The sequence below is a fragment of the Budorcas taxicolor genome, chromosome 1, assembly GCF_023091745.1.
Source record: "Budorcas taxicolor isolate Tak-1 chromosome 1, Takin1.1, whole genome shotgun sequence".
In the NCBI taxonomy this organism is placed as follows: Eukaryota; Metazoa; Chordata; class Mammalia; order Artiodactyla; family Bovidae; genus Budorcas; species Budorcas taxicolor.
The window spans coordinates 38534018-38547434 of record NC_068910.1 but is presented as its reverse complement, the minus strand read 5'-3'; the positions used below and the strand labels follow the sequence as shown (position 1 = coordinate 38547434).

The following is a 13417-nucleotide window of genomic DNA, read 5'->3' as shown; positions in this document are numbered from 1 at the left end:
CAGTGCCTATAAAAGATGCAAAAGAGTCTTAACTCTTACTTTGGGAATCTGATTTCCAGGTGCACGTGTGCTCAGTCATGTCCGACTCTTTGTGACCCCATGGACTGTAGCCCACTAGTCTCCTCTGTCCATGGGATTCTCCAGGCAAGAATACTGGAGTGGGTTGCTATGCCCTCCTCCAGGAGATCTTCCCGATCCAGGGATGTGAACCCCCGACTCTTAATGTCTACCTGAATTGGCAGGTGGATTCTTTCCCACTAGCGCCACCTGATTTCCAGGACTATGTGCTGTCTAAGAATACACTTGTGTATGAGTACAAAAAACTCCAAGGCTGAGCTGTCTTTGGAAGAGACATCACGTGGAAGATACTGCTCATGTCCTAACTGCTTATACACAGGCAGTGATATTCAATAGATAAGGAGCAGAGGGAAGAAGGAAAGGGTATTTGTAGAATCAGTGACCCACTTATGTTCCTTCTGACCATTTCCTTATTCTTCTTTTTATGTTGTCATTAAATTTTATCTTTAATTTTTTGACCACGGCGCACAGCCGTTTTCCAGTATAGCCATGGTATATAGCAAAATTTTTAGTTTGTTTCCTTTTATGACTTTTGGTTATACACATGGAAGTCATCCTCGTGGTTATAGTTTTCATTGTTGGTGGTGATCATTAGGGTTTTAGTAGGCGATAATCAATCATGACCTTTTCCTTGATTTGTTCAGCAACAAATGAGAAAATGCAGGAGTCAGACAGAAATGAAAATATCAGCTTTATTAGTGATAAAATGGATTGTAAAGCAAGGCTTAGGTATATAGTCATAGCATCCTTGGATCATTGATTAGGTTTGGTGCTAGTACTGAAAAATTCAAAATAACAGTAGCATCAATGATGGAAAGACTATTTCACACCTAAAAGTCTAGAGGGGTCAGATCAAGATTGGTACAGAGCACTGCACAATATACCATCCCCAGACTCCTTCAGTGTTGCTGCTTTGCTGTGTGTGGTTTCCTTTTCATTTAGGGGACTAGGATGCATGCTCCAGCTCCAGTTATCATGTATACCTTACAGCCAAGAAGAAAAGAGAGGTGGGTAAGGGAAGGATGTCTCAACTTAAGGACATATTTTCCCTCATATTCCACTAACTGCAACATAGTCCCTTAGACACATCTAACTAGGAAGAATGAGTACAGTAATATATGAATGAGTTCTGTTCCAAGAGCATGTTAATAAGTCCAATTTGTTCATTGAGTCCAACAAAGTTAGCCTAGGTACCTAACTAACACGAGCTTCCCAGGTGGTGTTAGTGATAAAGAATCTGTTTGCCAATCCAAGAGACACAGGAGACTCAGGTTTGATCCCTGGGTCAGGAAGATCCCCTGGAGGAGGAAATGGCAACCCACTCCAGAATTCCTGCCTGGAAAATTCCATGGACAGAGGAGCCTGGCGGGCTACAGTCCATGGGGTCACAAAGAGTCGGACATAACTGAGCACACACCCAACTAAAACAATTGACTATATAGTACTGTACTGTGGTAGGTTTATAATACTTTTAACACAAATACATAAAAAACAAACATACACACAAAATAAAACATTTTTAATCTTACAGTACAGTACCTGGAAAAGTACATTAGTGCAGTACAATAGCTGGCATACAGGGGCTGGCTGAGTGAACAGGCAAGGCGAGTTACTGACTAAAGGAGGTGAATGATGGTAGAGCTGAAGCATCGTCAGCAATAGGAGATGGAGGGCAAGCTGCGGCTTCACTCACACCTGACGCTGATGGAATGCATGTCTGCATCTTTGACAGTTTGCAACTTGAAGGTTTGCATGTAGAGTACTTACTACGTTCTCGATAGTGACATACCCAGCTAAAAACTGAGAATTCGGATAGGAAGGGAGAGAGTGTTGCTGGACAATCTGTAGTCTATGCCACATTCCCAAATTAAACTTACGCAACCAGGCAACCACTGGGCTCCCATAGACTAAGGGATGAGTGAGCTGCTTTCTGGAGAGCAGGGACCAACCTCGAGGGTAACTTGCTTATAAGAAGGGAACCCAGGAAGCAAGGGCTGAGTCAACAAGCTTGGATCCTTCTCATTCTCTTCCACTGCGAGGCCAGACACATTTCTTCTGTGCTCTTCCTTCCTCACTCGTGTTTGGCTTTTCTGAGGGGCAGTACAGGGAGCTGTCATAGGGCAGGAATGCAGCACATGATCTGGCACCACAATAACAAGGTTTTCTTAATTTCCCGTTATCTAACCTTTCTTTGTCTTCACTATTCATTAGATTAAGAAATCTTCCTGAATAGTCATAAGAGAGTTCTTCTTCTGGCAGAATGTCTCTGGCTGCAAAAAGTGCCAACTTTGGTACCATCGAGTCGATTCGGACAGGAATCATCAACAGGTTTGGCTCACAAGAATGGTTAAGGAATCTTCCAATATTTCCTATAGAGGCAGGATCCACAAATGTTTCCATTACCTGCCCATTACAGACATGCTCCCTGATGGCTATAATGTAATTCGAATCATGTATTGTTTGTAACTGAATTCTTCTCTGCACTTCAGAGATTCCTAACACCTCACCGGCATATTCACAGACAAACCGTCCTTTTGGTATGAAGTCCAGGGTACGAAGTCCCCAGCCTTTGTGATCCGTCTTGAACACCTGGAGGTGGAACTGCAGACCCCACTGGACCACTCTGTTCCTGCAGCGCTCGCTGCACTGGCACAGGACATTGCATTCGAAAACTGGCTCAGTGCACTTTGCTTCGGATCCTATATCTCTGAGGCATGAATGATCGTCATAGTTATTCTCACGACGGAGACAGGAGCAAGTACCAGGGAGGCAGGGAGTTTTGAGACAAGCACATCCAGGAAAGGTTATTTGAGAGGGATCTGTATCTGCTCCAGGCCCAGCTACGTGATCAGGAGTATACTGCAAAAAGCAGAAACACTGTAAGTCAGCATGGTACGTCATATATCTCACCTGTATTTCAAGCAGCTCTCGCTGAGACACTTCCCAATTCCAACAAGCAGAACAAAAATGACAAAATATATTAAAATACTGTCTGAAAACATCTCCAATTTAAAAAAAACATAAGGTTATTTCTTAGACTTAAAATTCGGTGGTTTCCTTTTAGGTACTGGAATAACACTAGGAAAAAATTATGAAATTTTCCCTGGTGGCTCAGACGGTAAAGTGTCTGCCCGCAATGCAGGAGACCTGGGTTCAATCTCTGGGCCAGGAAGATCCCCTGGAGAAGGAAATGGCAACCCACTCCAGTACTCTTGCCTGGAAAATTCAATGGATGGAGGAGCCTGGTGGGCTACAGTCCATGGGGTTGCAAAGAGTCGGACACAACTGAACGACTTCACTTTCTTTCTTATCAGATATTGGAAATTTTGTAATCCATTTTGTTTCCCTCTTGGCTTTAAGTGTCAGGAAAATCAGTGCTGAATTTAATTTTTGAAAACAGCTGCATATTTTCTCTTTGGTTTTTGATCTCTTTTACGTTGATCTGATAATATACATGTACATATGTATTTTTATTGTGAGTTACCTGAGATCTTTTTTTAGGATAAGAAAGTCATAAATGATGAATCAGTGACCTTTGGGAGAGTCTTCCATTGATTTTTTGAAAGAATTTTTAAAATTTGAAGATTACCTAAACTCATATATTCTTTCATCTTTTTAAAAACACTGTTACCTTATAGTTCTACTTGAGTCTTCACAATGTTCAAAGCAGAAATTTGGCAAAAAACTTGCAGACAGAATTCGAAAACTGGTTATATAATAGTAATAGATACTGAAATTTATTGTAGATATATTGTATACATATATATACAATAGAAATCTTTTTCTTATTAAGTGCGAAAGGGATAAAACAAAAACGTTTCTTGGTCTTTTAAATGTATCTGTATTTTCAAAATGTCACATTTATAAGATGTTATGAAAAATAAGTCCTAACTCTAAAAGCTCTGTGTGAAGCCTTACCTCTGGTTATTTCCTCACTGGCAGAATGAAGCATGTTCTCCAACCCTGACGATCAAAGTATCTCTGGTGAGCCCAGTGTATTTCTTTATATAGAGAGTAATTCATTGACTTATACTTGTTTTGTTCCAAAAAGGAACTTTTTAATGAGACTTACAAAGAAGTAAGATAAACAAACAACAGGTAAGGAAAGTAAGGTGAAGTGAAAAATAAGTCAAGTGAGCTTAGATACCTAAGTGTGCAGCAGAAGTAGATTGGACATCCCGCTGTGCACCAGGATAGTCAAAGAGGGAAATATGGTTAGAGGTATGGCTTGTACTGTCCTAAGGAACAGTCTTACTGTTCAGAAGCATTGACTTTTTCCAGTATGGAGACGGGAGAGAAATGTCACCAATGAGTCTGTCAAATTGTTCTTTTCCAGGAAGCAGTTTCATGGACTGCTTTTCATCTCCTTCATTCTGACCCTCAGGAAAGACTGTTGGCATGCTGCCACAGCCTGTCAGCAAGAGACCAGTTGAATAGCCAGTAGTAATTCAGGGATTGATTTTAGTGCATCCAGAGGAACATTTGAACAGCCTACCTTGCAGTCAGTTTTCTATTAATACTGTGTCAATACTTTCAGAAAAAGTATTGAACAGCATGTAGTTACACTCTCTGTGGAGGCCTCGGAGGAGCTATGCAGTTAGGTGCAGAATCCTATATTTTAAAAAAAGCTGAGCTGGGGTGAAGGATTGACATCCTCCTGTGAAAGAATGGTGAGTGGGTGTATCTGCGGGGGAAGGCCAATACTGCTTAAAAAGTGATTTGGGGGTGGAGAGCGGAAATAGCTTCTCTTGTTTGTGTGGGTTCTTACAGCTTTAGCTTGGCAGAGGAGTCCTAAAAGGATAAAAGATGGCTTAGAAAAACATACCCTATCAGTCAGATTCAGTGACTACTGTCTTATACAGAATCTACTTCCAGATTTTAAGAGTCAACTTTGAAATGGTTACTGAGGCATTTTAAGAAGTGCTTGTACAGTGAACACTTTACTATCACTTTGTAAAACTGTTCATGAAGAATTCTTTTCAATTGGTGAGTTTTTAAAGGTACATATGGGGTTGAAGCAACAGTTAGAACTGGACATGGAACAACAGACTGGATCCAAATAGGAAAAGGAGTACGTCAAGGCTGTATATTGTCACCCTGCTTATTTAACTTCTATGCAGAGTACATCATGAGAAACGCTGGGCTGTAAGAAGCACAATCTGGACTCAACATTGCCGGGAGAAATATCAATAACCTCAGATATGCAGATGACACCACCCTTATGGCAGAAAGTAAAGAGGAGCTAAAAAGCCTCTTGATGAAAGTGAAAGAGGAGAGTGAAAAAGTTGGCCTAAAGCTCAACATTCAGAAAACGAAGATCATGGCATGTGGTCCCATCACTTCATGGGAAATAGATGGGGAAACAGTGGAAACAGTGTCAGACTTTATTTTTTGGGGCTCCAAAATCACTGCAGATGGTGACTGTAGCCATGAAATTAAAAGATGCTTACTCCTTGGAAGAAAAGTTATGACCAACCTAGATAGCATAGGCTATGGTTTTTCCAGTGGTCATGTATGGATGTGAGAGTTGGACTGTGAAGAAAGCTGAGTGCCAAAGAATTGATGCTTTTGAACTGTGGTGTTGGAGAAGACTCTTGAGAGTCCCTTGGACTGCAAGGAGATCCAACCAATCCATTCTGAAGATGAGCCCTGAGATTACTTCGGAAGGAATGATGTTAAAGCTGAAACTCCAGTACTTTGGCCACCTCATGCAAAGAGTTGACTCGTTGGAAAAGACTTTGATGCTGGGAGGGATTGGGGGCAGGAGGAGAAGGGGACGACAGAGGATGAGATGGCTGGATGGCATCACTGACTTGATGGACATGAGTTTGAATGAACTCCGGGAGTTGGTGATGGACAGGGAGGCCTGGCGGGCTGCAATTCATGGGGTCTCAAAGAGTCGGACATGACTGAGCAGCTGAACTGAACTGAACTGATGGGCTTCCCTGGTGTCTGAGACAGTAAAGAATCTGCCTGTAATGCAGGAGACCAGGGTTTCATCCCTGCGTCAGGAAAATCCCCTGTAGAAGGGAATGGCTACTCACTCCAGTATTCTTACCTGGAGAATCCCATGGACAGAGGAGCCATGGGGTCGCAAAGAGTCAGACACGACTGAGCAACTAACACTTTCACTTTTCTTTAAAGGTGCATATAATTTTAATGTATTATAGAAAGCACTAAACTCTAAGGTGATTTTCTTTTTTGACACAGATATATGTGTTGTATGTGCTTAGTCACTGAGTCATGTCTGATTCTTTGTGACCCCATGGACTGTAGACTGCCATGCTCCTCTGTCCATGGGATTTCCCAGGCAAGAATACTGGAGTGGGTTGCCAGTCCTCTTCTATGGGATCGTCCTAATCCAGGGATCAAACCCATGTCTCCTGTGGCTGCTGCATTGCAAGCAGACTCTTTACCACTGAGCCACAGGGGAAACCCTCTTATAGGGGTTCATAAACTGTAGAGTATCTACCAGGCATTCCTAAGATCTAGCACAGACACTCGACCTACTGAGTGTGTGGCCCACCACAGGACATCGGTGCTAGCAGGGGTGTGAAGTGGGGAGGTGGTAGAAATATCTGATGATAGCTTGAGTGTTCTGGATCCAGAGATGCCTATAGTTACTGCTCTTGGACTCTGCTGTTATGTGGGGCAATTGCTTTCCTTTTTTGCCTGAGTCAGTTTGTATTGTATTTATGTTTCTTACAAACAAATGAGTCTTGACTAATACACCCAGAGTGGAAGCTGAGCATAGTTCCAGGAAATGGCTGGAAAATTTAGTCAAAGATATAAACGGCTAATAAGCAATGAGGTCTCCAGCTGGGAAGTGCGATGAGAGCAAAGCGGGCAGGAGGCCAGCCAGGAACTCTGTGACTGCTGCCTGGAACTCTGGGCAAGCAATAGAGACCCTCTTAATGCGGAATATGGAATGTCCCAGAGGAGACACGCACAGGTCCAGGCTCGTATTAGCACCATGACTTATAGCAAGTGACTTGCTAAACTTTAGGTTAGCAACTATAAATCAGGGATAATAGCTATATTTGAGGGGGGAATGTTCTCAAGAAATTTAATTAACAATATTGTACTCTGTGTCAGCCTCTTCATACTTTTAAAATAGTCACTTTCTTAAATTCTTCTAGATATCATTTCTAGATTTTTATATTTAAAACATCATATATTTCTGGCATATTACTTAAGCTCTCTAAACATTCCCTTCCTATCTTATCTCTCTTACAGGTTGCTATGAAGGAAATAAATGTGAGAAACCACGTAAAAAGCTTACTCCAGTAGCTGGCTCATAAGTGTTCAATATGAATTATACAGTAGCCATTTAGTAGTGGTGGAAAAAAAACAAACAGGTTCTGCAGTTAAACCTCTCAGGTTTAAACATACTCAAACCAAAATATGTGTGGGAAACCATATGATTATCTTCCTACCTCCATTACTTCACCATCTGGAGCAGGGAATACCAAGAGCTGACCCAGTACAGACTGTCTTCATTCATCAGTAAATACTGCCTTATTGTCTACTCTATGCACACGTTCCACGGGGTCGCAAAAAAGTGGGACACCACTTAGCGACTTATCAACAAACAACATGCACATGCTGGGGTTTAGAAAGAATGACTCAGAAAAACAGAAAAGAGGACATGGGATTTTTATCACTTTTTCAGTTGTCACAACATAAGCTTTACTTTTTCCATGTATGTATCAAAGCACAAAATTGACCAGGTAAGAGTTGGAAATAAATACAAAATGATCAGTTCAAAATGCACTAGAAACCAGATCCTTGAAGAACTGGGTGGAGAATTCACGTTTTTTGACAGAAAACTTAAGAGAAAATTTTTTATAAGCAGTCACCCAAGAAGCCAAAATGCAAAGAGAAGACTGTTAAAGAGTAAATATACCTCCTTGGCTGCCCTCATATACAATTAATTTCTCCCTTCTCTGAACTATGTGTGCACTTATTAATAGCATGAACTTTGGAATCTTAAGTGGCAGAGACTTTCAGGCTCTCTGGTTGTACTAAGTGTGTAGGTCTGACCTTTCTAACAAGTATATATATCTTAAGGAAAGGCATGGTCATGAGGTTTGGGGTATGGAATTGTGATAGGTGTTGGGTTCCTATCCATGATATTAGGCACAGAGCAGGTGACTCAGGGAGTGTTATTTGACTGCTTAATTTCAGCTCTGAATAATTTCTGATTGAAAGACTGATGTTTTTGAGTCACATTCTATACCACAGGCCCAGAAACTAAAACATGTCATTGCACAATATTCCAGGCTTAAACCCTAGGCCTCAATTCTGGATTTTAAGGAAGTGCTGTGAAAATCTTCATTCCTTTTTTGGTTGTTTTGAAACACCAGCTACAAGAATCTTTGTACTTGGCCTCTAGCCCTGTGAGTTTGTTTTTCCTCCAAGCAGCTATTAGGAGGCTGTGAGCCAGATCATTCTTGTCAAGGCCAAGTTGAGATCTTAAAAAGGATATCTGAGGCTGGTTTTAGAAACCTGAAAACATGGCTAGATCCAGCTCTTAGTTCAAGAAAATCAGTTTATTTTCTACTTGTGTTTCAACACCAATAGCATTATGATGTACTTGTTTCCAATCTTGAGTATCTGAATGTCCTTTTTGCCTTTTCATATAGGGCCCAAAAGCAAACTAGACACAAAGTTATTTTTACCTTGAATTCTCTGTGCCTTAATTCTTATGTGTACCTATGTCTGTGAAGGTAGGGTTTGGGGCAAGCAAACTGTTTTGACCTTTTTTAAGACTGGTATTGTGCTTCATGAATATATGGGAGCAAACTAGTTGAAGGCACTTTTAGACTTGTCATTACATGTTTCAGGAATGCTTTAACTTCTTGGTAAGGCTATAAGCTCCTTAAGGAAGGGAGCTTGTCTTCTATTTGTAACTCTTAGTGGTCTCAGAACTGTGCACACAGCCAGGAAGCTAGAACACCATGGAATTGAGTCTTAGTTTCCTGATTTTCATTTAAGCCCACCAACTGTAGGTGTAAGGATCAATCACAGGGCTTCCTCCACCCCACCCCTTCCCCATATAGTGCTTTCTATATGCTCTTGTAAGCTCAAGGGCAGGAACTGTATTGTTACCATTTTGTCTTCTATGCCTAGTTTAACATGCCGGGCACATTATAGGCACTCAGTTATTTTTTGAAGAAAGAAAACAAATCAGTGTTTTTGACCAGGCATTTAGCAGTGTTTGGTCTTCAATAAGCTTTTTGGGATCAGTGTTTAATATGGTGCTTGTCAACTGTATTATTAACCACAAACTGCCTAACGTAGTTTGAAGAAAAATCACCATTTCCAACATAAATATCCTGCTCTACTCTTTGAAAACTGCTATGAATCTTTATTGTCTTATTTGATTCTCAAAATAACCCTAGGAAGAGGACAGGCAGGGTTTGATATTGATTATGGGTGTGACAAGGAGAATAAAACGTTTACTTTCATTTTGGAGATGAAGAAACTCAGGCTCTGAGACATGGCTAAGATGATAAACCCTGAACCTAGCTCTCCTATATTTCCATGTACAGGGCTGTTTCACTCCAACATTCTTGTTTTTTCTGGTTTTTTTTTTTTTCTTTTGGTCATTCCTTGTTTCTTAAGCAACATGTAGGACAAGCTCAGAGAGTGAAAAGTTTGAGCAGAAAGAGCTTTGAGGTAAGATTAGTGAACATTTACTGAGTTCTTTCAGCAAACCAGGAATTGTATTTTACCTGTAATTCTCAAAGCAATCTGGCAAGAGGTACTATTATTTTAATAGCACACGAGGGCTCTGAAGGTCTAGCCGAGGCTGTTTATATTTGCCAAAGCTCGCACAGCATGGGGGCGGCCTCAACTAAGTCTGACTCTAAAGGTTAAGTTTTTAATCATGACACTGGGATCTTAAAAACAAGACACCTGAGAACAGAGGCCAGTGATTTGCTCCCTATCTTTCAGTGAGTTCTGGAGACAGAACTAGGAGAAAAAGCCAGGTTCTCAAGGCTTTTTCCAAGGCACCTCAGTAAACTTCTGGTTTTCTCTTAAGTGAACTGCCATTCTTAGGGTAGAAAAGACCTTGTAAATGTCACTGTGAAGAGTGAACTGAAAAAAACCCGGAAACTTGACAATTTAAGACCTATTTCCACGCGCAAATAGCTGTGAGATTGGGTTAAGAAAAAAAACAATGGTCGAAAAACTTGAACAACCCGAAGCAAGCGTGAGCGTCAACCATCGACAGATGACCACTTAGGTAATTGCGAACCGAGCGCGACGACCTCCTACCCTACTAGCACGCTTCCTGGAGAGGCGCCAGCCCGGACCCCGACGCTGCGCATGCAGCGCGCGAGACCGCCTAGCCCCGCCCCACGAAAAAAGATGCCGGCCACGCCCTCGGGGGCCGCGCGCGGCTCTCGGGCCAGCCGAGCCCCGCCCCTACCTGAAAGGGCTCAGGCTCTGCCCCTGGGGGCCAGGCGCTCACAGGCAGATTTTCAAGGCCACGCGCAACGTCCAGCTGGTCCTTCAAGGCCTCTGGCGCCTCCTCACACTTTGCCATTGTGCCAGGGCCAGTTCTCCAGGGCCTTAGCGGCCGTTTTGCCCCGACACGGTGCTCCTACCACCTAGACGGCTTGAGCCTCGCAGAGGACGCTGGGAGTCTAGCCCTGGGGCCCCACAGCCTCACGGGAGCGGTAGTTTTTATACCGCAGCTCACGAGTGGCCCCTCCCTCCACGCTCAGCTTTCCTTCAATTTATTGTCTGGCTCGCTTTTTGCTTTGAGTCAGACGCTCAGCAAATAATACAAAACCTTGTAAGGTACGGACAGAGCTTTGGGGACACAGTGACGTGCTTGACGTTTTCCTGTGCGCCCAGGGAGGGCTTTCGAGGCGAGGTCGTTTGTCCGTGTCTGAGGGTTTGGAAGTTTTACCTGGCGGCGGGCGGGGAGGGGCGCGCCCTATGCTGAGGTGGGGAAAGCACCCCTTGGGTCTCTGCAAACCTGAAATTTGTGGAGTGGCTCCGGGGCTTGTTACAGGGATTGTGCTCGGAGGCCAGGTAGCCTGACCTGGCATCGGAAGTCTGTGTAGGGTCCGCACGCTCCCTGACTGGAATCTCTGTTCCCTGTTGACGTCCCCTGCTCTGAGAAAACCAAGCCTGGTCCCGCAAAGGATGCCGATAACATCGAAATTGCTGAATCCAGTGGAATATTTTGAACTTTCCCAAAGCTCGTTGACTCGACTGTTCTGCTGCTTCTATGTGAAACCCTCTCTCACAGATGGTGGGGGCCCCGTCCTGGCTGCGCTTGTCTTGCGCAGACCGTCTTTACTGTCCTGTCCTCGGGCGTGACTGAAATGGGGGCGATTGTCACAGGTTTCTCTCAAGGCCCCTTTCTCACTTTCTCTGCGACTCCTCAGTGATAGCTTCTACTTTTTGGCTTCAGATACTCTTATAAAAGTATTAGGGTTTCAGCTCAGCTGAAGATGGATTCCAGTTGTGGATCACTTCAGTTCACTCGCTCAGTTCTATCTGACTCTTTGCTGCCTGTTGCAGTCCATGGGGTCGCAAAGTCGGACAGGACTGAGCAACTGAACTGGACTGCAGCACGCCAGACTTCCCTGTACATCACCAATCTGGGAGTCTACTCAAACTCCTGTCCATCACATTGGTGATGCCATCCAACCATCTCATCCTCTGTCCCCTTCTCCCGCCTTCAATCTTTCCCAGCATCAGGGTCCTTTCAAATAAGTCAGTTGTTCGCATCAGGTGGCCAAACTATTGGAGTTTCAGCTTCAACATCAGTCCTTCCAAAGAATACCGAGGACTGACTTCCTTTAAGATGGACTGGTTGGATCTCCTTGCTCTCCAAGGGACTCTCAAGAGTCTTCTCCAACACCACACAGTTCAAAAGCATCAAATCTTCCGCCCTCAGATTTCTTTCTAGTCCAACTCACACCCATACATGACTACTGGAAAAACCATAGCCTTCACTAGATGGACCTTTGTTGGCAAAGTAATCTCTCTGCTTTTTAATATGCTGTCTAGGTTGGTCATAGCTTTTCTTCCAAAGAGCAAGCGTCCTTTGATTTCATGGCTGCAGTTACCATATGCAGTGGTTTTGGAGCCAAAAAATAGTCTGTCACTGTTTCCACTGTTTCACCATCTTTTTGCCATGAAGTGATGGGACCAGATGCCATGATCTTAGTTCTCTGAATGTTGAGTTTTAAGCCAACTTTTTCACTCTCCTCTTTCACTTTCATCAGGAGGCTCTTTAGTTCTTCTTCACTTTCTGCCATAAGGGTGGTGTCATCTGCATATCTGAGGTTACTGATATTTTTCCTGGAAATCTTGATGCTGGGCTGGATGAAGCACAAGCTGTATTCAAGATTGAGGGTGGGAGGAGAAGGGGACGACAGAGGATGAGATAATTTGACGGCTTCACCGACACAATGGACATGAATTTGAGTAAACTCCAGGAATTGGTGATGGACAGGGAAGCCTGGCATGCTGCAGTCCATGGGGTCACAAAGAGCTGGACATGACTGAGTGACTGAACCGAACTGAACTGAAATATTCATACTTACAGGACTGTCATAAAGCCACACGTGTCAGGTTCACTCTGAAGATCACAGCCTGCTGCCCCAGAGGCTACAGATGTTCTTTGGGAATAGCGCACACAGTTATCGCACAGTAGATGATTACACAGTAGTTATAAATGCCTTAGTGTTCTTGTTTGTCTTCCCAGAGGATGACTCAAATGCAAGAGGAGATCCTTATTAATAGGAAAATGGAATCATCCTGAATGAGGAGTCTTAAATACCATTGGAAGTATAGGCTTAAAGGTAGTTATCTAGTAAATATTTTATCAGACTTGGCTATGTACTTGCTGTTACCTAGGAGACAGTTACTTATGCAATGCAATTGGTTAGAATATAATTAAGGATGTAAGGAAGTTTAAGAAATTGAACAACGAAAGATCACTTGTAGGTGGGAAATTTGGAGAAAGCTTCATGGAGAAGGGGTTATTTGCCATAGGCCTTGAAGAATGAATAGGATTTATGAGATTAGGAAAGGGCATTGCAGGAGAAGAAACAGTAGGAGTAGAATAAAGAGAGAAGGCTTTTAGACTATTAACTTAATATTCTCCTGTTGCTGCTGCTGCTGCTAAGTCGCTTCAGTCGTGTCCAACTCTGTGCGACCCCATAGACAACAGCCCACCAGGCTCACCCATCCCTGGGATTCTCCAGACAAGAACACTGGGGTGGGTTGCCATTTCCTTCTCTAGTGTCCAAAAGTTTCTATGATGATAAAAATGTTCTGTACCAGCCATAGGTGATTGTTGGTTACT

The 13417-nt window shown here is 43.1% G+C and overlaps 1 protein-coding gene across 1 annotated transcript; it reads right to left on the bottom strand.

The window, feature by feature from the left end:
• Positions 1 to 1976: 1976 nt before the first annotated feature.
• LOC128046342 (histone-lysine N-methyltransferase SETMAR) lies at positions 1977 to 10682 on the bottom strand. The gene is made up of 2 exons (XM_052638426.1): positions 10517 to 10682; positions 1977 to 2937 (listed from the first exon to the last, which is right to left on the bottom strand). The coding sequence occupies exons 1-2, from the start codon at positions 10631 to 10633 to the stop codon at positions 2098 to 2100; spliced, it is 957 nt and encodes a 318-aa protein (XP_052494386.1). The 5' UTR covers positions 10634 to 10682; the 3' UTR covers positions 1977 to 2097.
• Positions 10683 to 13417: the final 2735 nt, after the last annotated feature.

Coding starts and splice junctions, on each gene's coding strand:
- LOC128046342 (XM_052638426.1), bottom strand. CDS start 10,633: ATGGCAAAGTGTGAGGAGGCGCCAGAGGCCTTGAAGGACCAGCTGGAC. Junction 2,938..10,516: donor CAGAGCCTGAGCCCTTTCAG/GTAGGGGCGGGG, acceptor TGCTTTTTGCAG/TATACTCCTGATCACGTAGC.